General features: G+C 33.3%; 1 protein-coding gene and 1 pseudogene across 3 annotated transcripts; both read left to right on the top strand.

Annotated features, from left to right (window-relative positions):
* Window positions 1-422: 422 nt before the first annotated feature.
* On the top strand, window positions 423-4429 carry LOC137807191 (nuclear transcription factor Y subunit A-7-like; annotated as a pseudogene).
* Window positions 4430-9445: 5016 nt separating this feature from the next.
* Window positions 9446-14268, top strand: LOC137807192 (alpha/beta hydrolase domain-containing protein WAV2). 3 transcript variants are annotated; one of them, XM_068607686.1, is made up of 8 exons: window positions 9446-10025; window positions 11115-11150; window positions 11250-11328; window positions 11453-11507; window positions 11598-11714; window positions 12773-12937; window positions 13175-13412; window positions 13845-14268. In XM_068607686.1, exons 1-8 carry the CDS (start codon window positions 9788-9790, stop codon window positions 13859-13861), a joined length of 945 nt encoding a protein of 314 aa, XP_068463787.1. In that variant the 5' UTR covers window positions 9446-9787; the 3' UTR covers window positions 13862-14268. The 3 variants fall into 3 exon arrangements, with proteins under 3 accessions (XP_068463787.1, XP_068463788.1, XP_068463785.1); XM_068607687.1 differs by having other exon boundaries at window positions 9580-10025; window positions 13919-14268; XM_068607684.1 differs by having other exon boundaries at window positions 9580-10025; window positions 13935-14268.
* The last annotated feature ends 330 nt before the right edge of the window (window positions 14269-14598 follow it).

The raw sequence follows: 14598 nt of genomic DNA on the forward strand, positions 1-14598 counted from the left end.
AGAGTAGAAGATAAATATTGAAAAAGAGAAATATAATAGAAAAGTATAACATTAAATTCAATAAATGTGATAAATAAATAAAATTGAATGTTGGATATTATTTGGTGCAATGAATGATTGTTAAGTAGTGTAGTTAAATTAGTGTCAAAGATTAGTAAGAAACTTGGGATATACTTTTTGGAGGTTTGTCCTGGAAGAACGCGCGGAGTAGAGCGTGGACTTAGTTGTTCGTTGGAGTAGGACACGTGGAGCGCGTGAAGGAGGAGGTGGAACAGGAGCGCGTGAGGAAAGGTGTGAGGAACAGTGAAGGGCGGCTGAGAGGTGAGTGCCGAAGAAGAAGGCCCAAGGCCCAAGGGTTGAGGAAGAGTGTGGGTGGGCCCACTGAGGAAGGAAACATGAGAGTGTGTATTTATGGAGTCTGTGTTCTCTATTCTTCTTCAACAAACAACAAAACCAAGAAAGAAGAGAGAATTGGAGGAGTAAGAGAGAGAGAGAGAGAGGAAGAAGGCCTCAACTGTGGAAGGGTTTCCAGAGAGGAGACATGCCCGATTTCAACCGACAGTTCTATTTCTCTTTGCTTCACCTTACCAGATCCCAAAGGTTCTCTCTCTCTCTCTCTCTCTGCAACTGTTTCTTTCTCTTATTTATTCTGCCTTGTCCTGTCTCCACCAGCCACCTTTTTCATTGCTTGTTTCCTTCTAACATTCCTGTTATGGAATTTACTTTTTTTTTTCTGTGGGGTGTTTCAAATTTGCTGTTTTACTTTTGCATGTGGAGTTTGTTGTTATGGTCACTGCTCAGTGGTCACTAGTTTTTGTGAACTTGATCTTGGCCACAGTTTATGCTGTTTTTACTTCTTTTTTAGCGTTGTGTTTACTGAAAGAGTCAACTGACTCAAAAGAGATGAGCTGTGATGCGGTTTTTGTTTTTTTGTTTTAGTATTGGTCTCTCTGTTGTCTGGATTATACTGTGATCCAGCGATTTTGGACTGTCTGTGTGCTACTGTGATAGAAAAATAGTCTGTTTTTTTATTAATGCATTTGCATGATTTAGGTTCTGATGTGGTATTCCGTACATAGCAAAAATGCCCCTTGCCCAGAGTCTATATATATCATTTGCCTCTCTTTTCTGTAGGGTAGGGTCCTAAACGGGTCAGGTTGGGTCCAGTTTGGCTAATTTCATTACCCAAACTGATCAAAAATACCTGGTTTGGGTGGGTTGGGATTGTTCATTTCTTTTCTGTCAAACCCCAATGGACTCAACTATGTGGATATTGGGTTGTGTTGAATCGGTCTATTATATATATATATATATGTGTGTGTACCCAAACTTAAATATTGTTTTGGATTTAAAATAATAAATAAAGGCCAATATATATAATAATGAAAATTAGATCAACTAGTTTGGTCAATGATGGTCATTCATTGGGTTGACGGGTTAAAAATAAAACCTGTTACCCGAACAAGAAAGGCATTGAGTTTTAATGGATCGGGTTGGATTTGACCCTTCACAACTCTCACACCCAAACCATTTTGTTTGGACCCGGTCGGTTTGGGTGTACAGAGATTACCTTGAGCACTCATACTTTTTAAGTTTCAGAAGGGTATATTTCGTATAATGTACATTGTGTGGGAGTAAACCTCTAATTGTTGTATTTCGTTTCCTCTTTGTACAATATCAAGACTAGGATGTGGAGATTGAAAGTTTTTGAAATTGCTTATGCTATACTACTTAATACTTATATATCCGAGTCATTATATTCTATATGCCTCTGTAAATAAGAATGTTTTTTGAGACTTCTAATTCTTTGCTTAATAAGATATATACTCATTTTGTAGGATATGATTGAAGGTTTTGAGAACTAAGGCTGCAATACTGTATACATTTTTCTCAAGAAATGGTAAGCTATATTTCATACTAGACTACTTTTTGTTTAGAATTATCCATTTTTAAATTGTCTGATATACATTGTAAATCACCTACCATAACCGTTACAGTATTATTAATAAATTTTATTTATGTAAATGTAGGAATAATGTAGTTATGGTAATGGTATAATGTGATAATTTATTAGGGAGTCGGTCACTGTGCTTAGAGGTGTCTGTAGTGCAGTGATGGTAAGAAAATATGGGTGCAATTGATATTTTGTTAGAGACTTGGGGATTTGTAAAAATTACCTTGAAATGTGAATAATCCATGGTAGAGATGGGAGTCCCAACTCGCATTTGTCTTGGGAATCAATCAATCCTTCTGGAAATTGTTTTTCAAATAGATAAAATGGGTACCTTAGATTTATTAGCATAATAAGTTCTAGAAAATACTTTGGCAAATAAAAGATCTCCTAAAATTTTATTATAGTTTGTCTTACTTTGGTTGAAGTAGTGAGTTTTCCATTCAAATGAGTAGAAGTTCTACCTGATAATTGAATATGGAAACATCAAGTTCTATGGCATGTAATATAAGGTTCATTTCATTTGTACTCTGATAACTGGGATTTATAAATCATAAACATATGGCAAGTTACTCTTTTTCTGTTCTTTTTTTGGGGAAACTGGCTGATTTGAGATTAAAATATATTCTTTTTTAATTTGCGACCAAGTGCTGTGTTGATATCTTGCTTTAGAAGTGTAAATATGTTGTTTCCCATGCTTTTGTTCCTCTAATGTGCATCATGCATTATACTTGCACATTCTTTTATAGAATTTGATATTCCTTGCCTTAACCTGTAAACCACCCTAACTTGAAACCATTCCTCTGTCAGGTCAAGATATGGGAACGTAGAAGGTTAAATGAAACCATTCCTCTTGTCGAATCGTCCTGATACCATGTACAATTGTTCACAAGTTGATTTCAGTCATTCAATGGTATGTGAAACTACTGTTTAAGATTTGCTGCTTGAAGTTTCAGTTACTAACAAGCTATCGCTCTCCAATTTTTAGGCCCATACTCCTTATCCTTGTGCTGATCCTTATTTTGCCAGTTCATTAGTTGCTTATGCACCACAGGCTATTGTAAGTTTTCTCAAAGTGCATTTTATAATTAATGATCGTCATTTAGATTAGATTTTAGTGAACTTTTGTTTCATAGCATAATAATTTGATATGATGTAACTGTCTTTTGTATTCATTAGAATCAACCCCAAATGATACCCCAGATGCTGGGATTAGCATCCACCAGAATTGCATTACCAGTTGAGCTTGCAGAAGATGGCCCCATTTATGTCAATGCTAAACAATACCATGGTATACTGAGAAGGCGACAGTCTCGAGCAAAGCTTGAGGCTCAAAACAAACTCATCAAAAGTCGTAAGGTATGCTGCATAAGTAGTTCCACCTCTTTGTGTATATTGCCATATCTTTTTGTGGTTTTTGGAGTTTCCTTTGAAAAGAATGTGGCTCTGGAGGAAGAGTTTTTAATTGAACATTGGATTTTTTACCTGTTTACTTGCATACTCTAATGCATCATGATACACGTCAGTACATCATAGCTTCCATATGTTTTGGTTGTAGAAATAAAAACAAAGGTTTTCATTCTGTATATAGATGTAGACTGTGGAGACATTATGGAGTATTCGTTTGGATACGAAATTAGAATAACCTATAAAGATGAGAATTACATAATCAATCTGAATATGGAACATAGAATGAACCGTGAATCATTAAAATTGCAATTGCATGTTGCGTTATTCTGTAAAGTGTTATTATTCCTTTATGGAGAAAGTCAAGTCATATGGCAAAGCTGTAAAACTTTCTTGAATCTCTTTTGGACTAAAAGAAATGGAGTTACTCCACTGATTTCCCTCCTTTGCCAATGGATTGCAGCCATATCTTCACGAGTCTAGGCACCGTCACGCATTGAAGAGGGTTAGGGGCTCTGGTGGACGCTTTCTCAGTGCCAAACAGTTGCAAGAATCTAACTCTGAACATGTTGAGAATACCCATTCAGGCCCGGGCCCTGTCAAGGTTTATCAAAAGAAAGATGCATCAGAGGTGGAAAGTCATCCCTCAAGGACAGTAGAAAATGCATGTATCACATTTACAGCCATCTCTGGCTTGACAAGCATGTCCAGTAACAGTCTCAATTTCAGGCAGCCCGAACACAACTTCTTGGGGAACTCCTCCAACAAGGGTGGATCATCACAGTGCAGTGGGGGACTCAGTTTTGGTGGTGGAACTCGGCAATGTGCTTCTGTTGGCCGGTGAGAGATGGAACTAATAAAAAAAATGAAGTTCACTGGTCTGGCAAATCATCCTTGGCTTATTTACTTTACTTTCCGAGTTTCATGTGCTTCTGGAACACTCTGCATTAGCATTCAGACCTTTGCTACTGCATTTGCCATGTATTTAAAGTTACTACTGCTTCTCTTTGCTTCTGTTGTTGAACTGGGCCTCAAAGTTTCTGCTTTAAAATATAACTTTTTATCTGTCTCCGTTTATTCCCCAAAATCAAATGACAATGTGGAGAAGAAAATTAAAATGTGCACATTTCTTACTGACATAGGAAAGATCATTTAATTGTTTTAAAAAATGCGTCTTTGGAATTATTCAAATAAATCATAGATGAATTAAGAATTGAGTACGAGAAATTTGGATCATTGATATCATTTGGGTCATTATATTCAAGAAATTATGTTTAAATTGGATTATTTGAAATAATGATTGAAAAACATTTGTCGTAAGATAATGATTAGTAAATGACTAACGGAGGTGTGTGTGTATATATATATATAAGAAATTAAGGTGGTTTGAATAGTCTATATTCAAGTGCATTACAAGAAAACTACACCTGAAAGAATGAATGTATAAAAGTTGAGAGGGATTTGATAAAAGTTTAAACTAGCTTTTGAATTAAAAAGAATGAAAACGAAAGTTGTATAATTTAGGGGCCATTAAAAACAATTGTCAACTGAAAAACATAGCCACAAAGTATGTTAGTTTTATATATTAGTTTTATATATCTTAGAGAAAGGAATAGAAAATTGAAAAAAGAAAACAATTGTTAATCAGTTATATGGAAATTAAATTAAAATCAGTTATATGGAAATTAAATTAAATGAATGAGATTTGAAGTTTAGTTGGAATGAAATTACAATCAATTTTAATGTGATTCGTTCTTTTATGAAATGTGTGCTTCTTTCTTATGTATATAGTTGATTATTGTCATTACATAAAATAAAAAATTACATAAAATAAAAGATTTAGAAATATTAGTATACATAAAATAAAAGATTTAGGAATATTAGTATATAAATCATGGCATAAATATTATAACCAATAAAGTTCACAAGTAAAATTAGTGTTCTATATTATGTCTCCAAAAAGATTTGAACATTGTAGGTTGCTTATCAAAGCTCATCAAACTTCAATCCCAATCCTTTAGCAATCTCACTGCGGATCCTTCCCACATCCGGCAAATTCGTCATTAGTACCAATTCTATGCCTATTTACAGTAAGAATCTCAATTCTCAACTCAAATTTGAAATTTGAAAGCTTTCTTTCAAAGTACAACTCCATCCAAATCAATTTTTCAAAATCGAGGTTCTCGTGCTACTTCGTTTTTCACACTTAAACTATGACTTTATATTTTACAAATTTTACATTGATATTTAATGTTCACATTACTCCAGGAGTAGCTCAAAGTGAGAAAAACTGAAGCATAGTGAAAGCTAAAAAATACCTCAAGAGATTTTCTTATCGCCAAAAAGCACTTTCTTCTACCAAGGATTAAGTTGTTTCTAACATGGTAAAAGCTAAAAAATATTTATCTCAAGTGGAACTCCACGAAATTGTCTTAACCTCAGTTTTCACAATAGAACTTCTCAAGCTTCCTCAACCAAACACAATATTAGAGAATTATTCTGAAATCATTAGAGCTACACCTTCAAAAATAAAATAAAAAAAAAGAAATCAGGGCAAAACTTAGGGTTATTTTTTATGGTTCCAGTCGCGTTCTGTCGTTTTCACTGTCGCACGCATTCTGGCATTCTCACAGTTGCACGCGTTCTGGCGTTCTCACACACTTTTCTCACAGCTCGCACTCAAAATAAGTTTTCATGCGAATGTCTCAACGACTCTGTTAAAAGCTTCAAAAAATTTACTCTTTTCTTCACAACAGTTTTCAAATAAATAAAAACTAATTGTTTGCGTAGGCTTAACCTTCACAAATTTCTTATTTATTTAAATTTAATTTTAAAATAGATAACGTAAATTTAGTCTTCAAATTATTAAATTTTTATTTTTATTTATATTTTTAGTAGTAATCGTTTCCTCATTTTTTAAAGTTTAAGAGAATATAACACACGCTTTCCCATTTTTTTTAAATATCGAAGAATTAGTTCACTAAATTTAGAGTTGACATATCACTCTCGCTTTTTTTTCTTCAGCTAATTCAATTTTTTTGCATAGTGATAAGGGATGTCGTAACAATTATTTAAGTATTGATAGGCAGTGTAAAATATTAAAGGAAACTACATACTATTTGAATATACATGTATTTTTACATTTTTAATTAATAAACACAATCAAAATAACTATAAAACTTAAACACGAAACAAAATAGGGAAGGAACTAGACTTGCCATCCTATTTAATGCAATCCATGCATGATAAACAAAAACAAAATTTATTTAACACATGGTAAAAAAACAACTATTCTATAACTATTTTTTGAATAAAATATTATATTATAATAAAATAATTTTTTTAGGTGTTAAAAAAAATAAAATTGGGTGTACAGTTTCAAGTATCATTATCCTAAAGAAAATGGTAAACTATTGAAGATAACATCAATGTAAAAGGAATTGTACAATAACTAATGAAGATTTAAAGCATCATGCAAAAGCTTAAGAGAATAATTGATTTAAATATGGCTATTATAATGAATAAAATAAACATAACTGGCAGTAAAAAATGCTTATAAAGATGCTTCTCTTGATGCTCTGCTACTCTATCTTTTATTCTCTCCCTGCTTTCTCTTTTTTTTTTCTGCTTATATGAATTGGGTGGAGATGAGGAGAACCAGGGAGGAGAATTGACATACATGCAGAGAATTGATGTTGTGGGAGAGAGAAAAACAGAAAGGTAAGAGAGAGAGAGAGAGTTACATAGTATAATTTTTTTTATTCTTATTAATAAATTATATTTATTGTAAATAAAAAATATTTTAAATTATAGATATTATTTTATTATATATTTTTCTCTTAAATATAATCCAGATAAAATAAATTGCAGCATTTCATTTAATATTTTTAAAGTTTCATCAAATTAAGCAAAAATATATTTGTATTATGAAAAGATATTATTTTTTCTATTTTTAAATTTACCTTTTTAAATATATTTTAGGATCTTTTAAATTTTATCATTTTTTCTAATCAATTGCACTTTATTTTATTCAACAGTTTTAATTACAATTTGAGTATTGATATGTTGTCATCATCAAATTCTACTATCATGTTTCATTCATCATGCATATATTAAAATTATGGTACATGAATATAAATATTTTTAGTCACGCACACCATAACTACATACGGAATATCATTTGATAAATTATGATAAATAAATTTTACCAAAAATTAACACTCCATACATACCAAAATTTTACCAAAAGTTAAGATTTGATGGTAGCATACTACAAAATCATTTGTAGTACACACATATTACTCTATATACATGTGTATAAGTGATCCATGTAGGATCATTGAAGCAAAACATGCATTTCAAAATCAATTATATATATATATATATATATATATATATCCATAACATATATAATTAATCAGATATTTTATGGATCATATTATATGTAAAACATGTATAAAAATATACATTATATATATATAAATATCAAACATGACATAACACCATTTTAACATATCGTCACTTAATTGAACTATTTTTACTTAAGCGACCTCATCATTATACACAAGGTATTATATGTAAAACATGTATAAAAATATACATCATATATATATATATAAATATCAAACATGACATGACACCATTCTAACATATCGTCACTTAATTGAACTATTTTTACTTAAGCGACCTCATCATTATACACAAGGTATAAACCATTTCAGTCGAGTGATGTTTTTGTCACTTGAGAACAACACATTTACAAGGCACTCCACGCTTTAACTACCACCTTGTTTCTTCAATGTAAATCACTTGAGCATTACTACCAACGCTTCAGCGACAACCACTTATTTAAAGAAATCCAACAAGTTCTAGAAACTCTTCAATCATCATAAGGCGTTTGAACATCTAACAAGCGCTCGAGTGTTTATAACATGTGTCACATATCGCCACACATAGTGACATGTGTACACCATCTCACCTCTCACTCAAACTTTTATAAACCATGTTTGAGTCATCAACCATATCGGTTGAGTGTCGTGTCCAATATTATATGCTTTCGGGTGAGAGACAATTACCTTAACATCTCTCTCACTTGAGCTCCAAACCATCGCTTAAGCAACCAACATGACATAAGACAGTTACTGTAACTAATGCACATTGTTTGAGTTTCGTTTAAGGAACGTTATATTACACAAGTAATACTTGACCTGAGAGCAACCTAAACTACCAAAAAACAACATTTTTTCAACTTATCAATTGATTCAAAGACTTTTCCTTTTCCATATTGATAAATTAAATTGTTCTAAAACTTCCAACGGAGAATATATCAATATTACTCCACATATCCATTCAAAAATTCATATATTGCATATACTATTCAATTCACTGCATTTCATATAACAACAACGATCATATTGCAGAAACAATCATATTAATCCTCATTTTTTTTTTCTAAATTGAAGCTTGTTTTATTCAACAAACCCTTCAAAATCACCCCAACAATCTGCATAAGCTTCAAAATCTCAACCCTACCACTAAAAACATCTATTCTTAACTAACTCATCCAAAAACTATTTAGCAAAATTAAGAATGAATTGATTAAAGCAACTCTAATTTCCTTATTTTTTTCAAAAACCTATGAAAAAAAACATTAGAGAAAATGCAAAGAGAAAGAAATTTTTCTAAAAGTGTTTTTTTATATGAACTAATAAATGAACTACTAATGTCTATTTGTAAACATCATACCTAATTTATCCTAAAATTCATTAATAAAATACTGCCAAATCTTAAAAACATATATATATATATAAATATATATTAATATGTTATTTAAAAGCCATTTAAGTACTTAAAATATAAGACAACAGAAAAGGAAAACCTGATTACAATTATGATTCTTTTATATTAAATAGACTAAAGTTAAAAAAAAAATATTAAAGGCTGAAAGTATATTTCAAATTTAAAAAATAGAGGTACAATTGAACCCAAAATTTAAGGTGAAAAACAAAATGAAGTATGATTTTTAAGTGTTAAAAAAGAAGAAAAAACAAGTAATTATATTATTATGCAGAAGGAAAAGGTCAAAGAGAGTGAGAGGATCCATTCCCATAACATACACATAGATGACATGGTATGAAATGGGTAAAAGTGACACTAATGACATGGTATATATGTATGGTGATGGTATGGTATAAATAAGAAATCAATGGGCATGCGATGTTAAAACAAGTCATAGGCATTCTTTAGAATTGGCTCGGCTCAGAGACAGAGAAAAGAGAAAAGAGAAAGGTGCCCCCAATTTTGAAACTCAAATCCCAATCACTCTCACCCTCACTCACTTCAATTCTCTTCTTCTTCTTCTTCTTCTTCTGTGATGCGAGTTCGTGTCAAGAATTGAGGCAAAGCGAAGATCAGAGAGAGTGAGAGAGAATGGTTTCTTATGTGAACATCTTGCTGTACGGCGTGGGAGGGTTGGTGGTAGCGGGGATGGCATTGCTGGTGGCGTTTCAGGAGAAGCTCGTCTATGTTCCGGTGCTCCCTGGTCTCACCAAGTCCTACGCCATCAATCCCTCTCGCCTCAGACTTACCTACGAGGACATCTGGCTCCGCTCCTCCGACGGCGTTCGCCTCCACGCCTGGTTCATCAAGCTCTTCCCCGATTGCCGAGGTCCTCGCAATTCTCTTCTCACCGATTTCATTTTATTTTCATCTTCTACCAACTACTTTGCTGTTACTGTCACTTAATGGTTTGTTACAAGTTTAATTGATTCATTAGTGTGTGGCGTGGAATGGGAAAAACGTAGATCGTAAAGGAAATATGGGAATTGTTTGCTTTCGATTGGATGGAGCTGAATTGTCTTAATGCTGAATGTTGATCCAATTGTCTGTGCTTCTTCTAGATTTTGTTTATCTCGTGTCGCGTTGTGGTTGGAGCAATAACTGTTGTTTAGCTTTGTGAAGTTCTTGTCTTCTCGTGCCCTACCTACCTGCGTTGTTTTAGTTAAAGGGAGGAAAAATTGTTAGGATGTTAAGCGGAATATAGTGGTTTAAACACTAGGATTTCGCTCTTTTTAAGAGATTGGGTACACTTTAGAGGATTGAGTGATACGTCTATTGATTAAAAAAGCATCGGATTGGATTTTAACAAACGGGGAAACATAGATACAGTTGTATAGAATTTTTGGTGGAATTAATCAAAATTAGTTTTATCTTTGTAATCTATGTTGACCTTTGATGCGAACCTTAATTTCACGGTTTGCTTAGGCGGAACACTAATCGTGATTGGAGCATAATACCAAATGTGCCCAAGGAACTATTTAGTAGAAAACTTAAACTGAGACGGGATGCTCACCTATTTAGTCAAACCTCTGAGGGTGATAAGTTCCCATGTTCGAGGGGGTGATACTCCTTGGTGAAGAACAAAAAAAGAAGAACACAGGGAACTACATCTGAGATTTATCCCTGATAAAATAGAAGTACATCACTACTTGCATAGAACTCTTAAGTAAAGTTGTTGCAAATTTGTTGCTGATTTTCTAATTTGAGTATGTAACTGCACATTATTTTTAAAATGCAACCCTCAATTTAAAGAGCCAAATAATGAAAGGTCGTTATTGAGGATTTAGAGTACAATATCTTCATCAAGGTTTCTATGAATAAACTTGCACTCTGACATATGCTCCTTTTTGTATTCAGTGTTTTTCTGTACTCTGATGTTGTTCTGATGCAGTTCTTCTTTCTTATGTTCCATTTACAGGTCCGACCATTTTGTTTTTTCAAGAAAATGCCGGAAGTATCCTTATTGTAGATAGATAATTTGTGATAATTTTCACTAGTTTTACTTGATCAGGTTCAATGTGCTTTTGAAGGCCTTTACTCCTGACCTTTTTAGATATTGCTCATCGTCTTGAGATGGTTCGAATAATGTTGCAGCAGTTACATTGCAATGTTTTCATGCTCTCTTACCGAGGGTATGCATTGGCCATAACTCCATAATCATGATTTTTCCTTGTTACCCTATATTTGCATATTCATCCTTCAAAATGCACATGTCAACTGATTGCATTGGCACTAATGTATGATTCAATTGTATAGTTATGGAGCTAGTGATGGTTATCCTTCTCAGCATGGAATCATAAAGGATGCTCAAGTATGCTTCTTGATTAATATTAATTCCCGTATTTTGGTTGTCAAATTATTTGCTATCTTTTAGTCAATTTTATTACGTTCTTGTGTCCAGGCTGCACTGGACCACCTTTCCCAAAGGTCTGATATTGACACATCTAGAATAGTTGTGTTTGGACGATCACTTGGGGGTGCAGTTGGATCTGTACTAACAAAAAATAACCCTGACAAGGTACCCGGCCTCTGAAAGTGCATATTTTAATGCTCATATTTTTCTTGGTAAATTTTTAAGAGTTTTTAATTCAGTTGTCCCGTAGGTGAATTATATCTTACTATGTTTCAGTTTTCAGCAGATAAATGTTTCTTTAGAGTGTTAATACTATATTTATTACTATGTATTACAGCTTGTTTGATATATAAGGTATATAACACAGCCACAAATAGTTTGCCGAAGTTTCTTTTGTCATGAATAGCTTAATTGGACATTTCATGATTATCAACATTGAGAGAAAATAATATTGAACTTGTTGACTCTATCTTGTTTTAGATGATTAAGTCAGTTTTAATACTCTTCCACGTGGTACACAGAGAAGGAAAAATTGCATGTTACTAATAGGATTGAAAGTTTAAGATTATATTATTGCTTTTCAGCTGCTCCTAAAAGTCATTTCCTTGAATAGGTTTATATAAGTTTAACTTTTTAGTTTACATATAGTAAGCTTCTGCTTATTGTTATTTGTTGTGAAATAATTTATAAATCCCATCCTTCAGTATTTTTTGGAATATTTATCATGATTTACATTTTACTTACCAGCACTATTGGTCCTCAATCACAATAAGATTCTTACAATTGGCTTCAGGGTGCCAGTTGTTGACATTGAGTTTGGCGAGATATCTTTTTTTTAATAAAAATTTAACTTGAATTTTCTTTATGTCCTCAAATAGTTAAGTGAATTTGAAGAGCTGTGAAAATGGTCATTGAACTGTTTTTTCCTTTCAAAATATTACTTGGATTTTTTTATCCATGTATGAAGAATTTCACTTTTATTGCTTTGGTCTGTATTTACTAATTAATTTAATTTCAACCAGAGGCTTTACCCTGCAACATGTTGAATGCTTCTTCTTCAGACATTTCTTTTATGTAGAATGTTTTTTTAAATTACTGGTCTAAAGAAATACTGGCGTAATCTGCTAGTCTTTTATTCTGAAATTTAGCCAGGCATCTCAAGCAAAATTTGTTTGTTCACCCTTAATTTATATTCTTCGTTGACCTTCTTTCTGTGTTTTTAGGTTGCTGCACTAATACTTGAAAATACATTCACGTCTATATTGGATATGGCTGGAGTTTTGTTACCTTTTTTGAAGTGGTTTATTGGAGGAAGCTCTGCAAAAGGTCCTAAAGTGCTCAATTTTCTTGTACGTTCCCCATGGAGTACTATTGATGTTGTTGGCCAGGTGAGGGATGCTGGAAATATAAGTTTTTCCTTTAGAATTAGGCCACTTGGGCATAATGACTTTGTTTTATCACAATTAGATGGAAGTTAATTTTAAACTTCTAAGATCTCTCTGTCTAATGGTGGTGCTTGTGTGTGTCAATATGTGTGGAAATGCAGATTGTATTTTATGGTTGTTACCCATTCTTCTATGTGTTTGGCTGGATTCATGCGTTTATGCATCACCTATTCGTTGCAGATCAAACAACCTATCCTATTTCTCTCTGGATTGCAAGATGAGATGGTCCCGCCATCACATATGCAAATGCTTTATGCTAAGGCAGCTGCTCGTAATAATCAGTGCCTCTTTGTGGAGTTTCCTACTGGCATGCATATGGATACTTGGATGGCAGGTGGTGATCACTACTGGAGAACAATTCAGCAATTTCTTGAACAGCATGCCCCAGTGCAAAAGGAAGACACGCAAAATTCAAATGGTAATTTTTTTTTTCTTCATGCTGTGTTTTAAAGCTAGGCCAGTAGCATGGATGGGTTAACAGCGTGGTATAACTTTTACTTAGTGTGTGTTTGGTTTGCCGTTTACAAGGCACCAAACGTCCTTTCACACTTTCCAAAGCCAAAAATGGAGAAGGAAGTATATTGGTGAATTGGGGAAGACGTGGGCTACGTTCGACCCAACGTTTTCACAAACACTGCATGAAAAATTTACAATTTTGTATTTCAGATGTGGATGTTTTCTTGTTCTTTTTGTCTTTTCCTTTTTCTTAGGCTCTGCATTTGCGATCCGTCCATGTGATTTTGTCTTACTTGATATATCCTTTGTTGCGATCGTTTTTTGTCCCCCTATTAGCACACTGCTGGCAATCTTTTTTTTTGCTCTTGCTTACTTGTTTTAATACTGCTGCCAGATATTGGGGCGAGATGATTGGCTGGCATTAAATTATTTCAATGATACTAATTGGCTAACTAAGGATTCACACAGTTTCTGTCCTTTGAAGTTGCTGCCCGTGAGAGCTCCCTGTGAGAAGACGCTTCCTACCAGGACATGCTGCCCCACGTCAAGGTATATATCATTGAACAATTTTGATTGGGTTTTGGTTTCCAGATCTTGGAAGATGCGCAGACAATTTGTGCTACCCTTTTCCTATACTGTTACGGCATCTACATTTTGGGTGCCTGATCGAATTTGACAAATGACATGTAGAATAATAATTATTTACGTAAGCATATTATATATACATGTAGTGTATGTACTATATACTTTACCTATTTCTTGGTGAATGGGTTCATGTTTTTCACACTAATGTACGCTGAGACCGTGATTGGGGGAAATCTGGCTGTTTATTCCTATTTTATTTAGTGTTATCTTTTATTGATTCTTCTTGTAGAAATTTAAATATCCTATTTAACGCGTGATTATTTTGACGATGATTTGAGCTATACCAGGTGCCTGACATGTTTGAGTTAGGATGATGATTATTCGTGTAAGAGTTTTCATGCATGTTTAAAATCTGAAGTATTCCACCATTTCTTATGGCCCGCGGATAAGGGTTACATGGTAGAGATGATATTTAGTCAGCCATAGAATTTTAATAGATTAGTTTGATGATTACTGGATAATATGCATTGCGCTTTTGATGCATGAGACCCTAGGAAGGAAGT

This window comes from Phaseolus vulgaris, chromosome 3 (assembly GCF_000499845.2).
Source record: "Phaseolus vulgaris cultivar G19833 chromosome 3, P. vulgaris v2.0, whole genome shotgun sequence".
In the NCBI taxonomy this organism is placed as follows: Eukaryota; Viridiplantae; Streptophyta; class Magnoliopsida; order Fabales; family Fabaceae; genus Phaseolus; species Phaseolus vulgaris.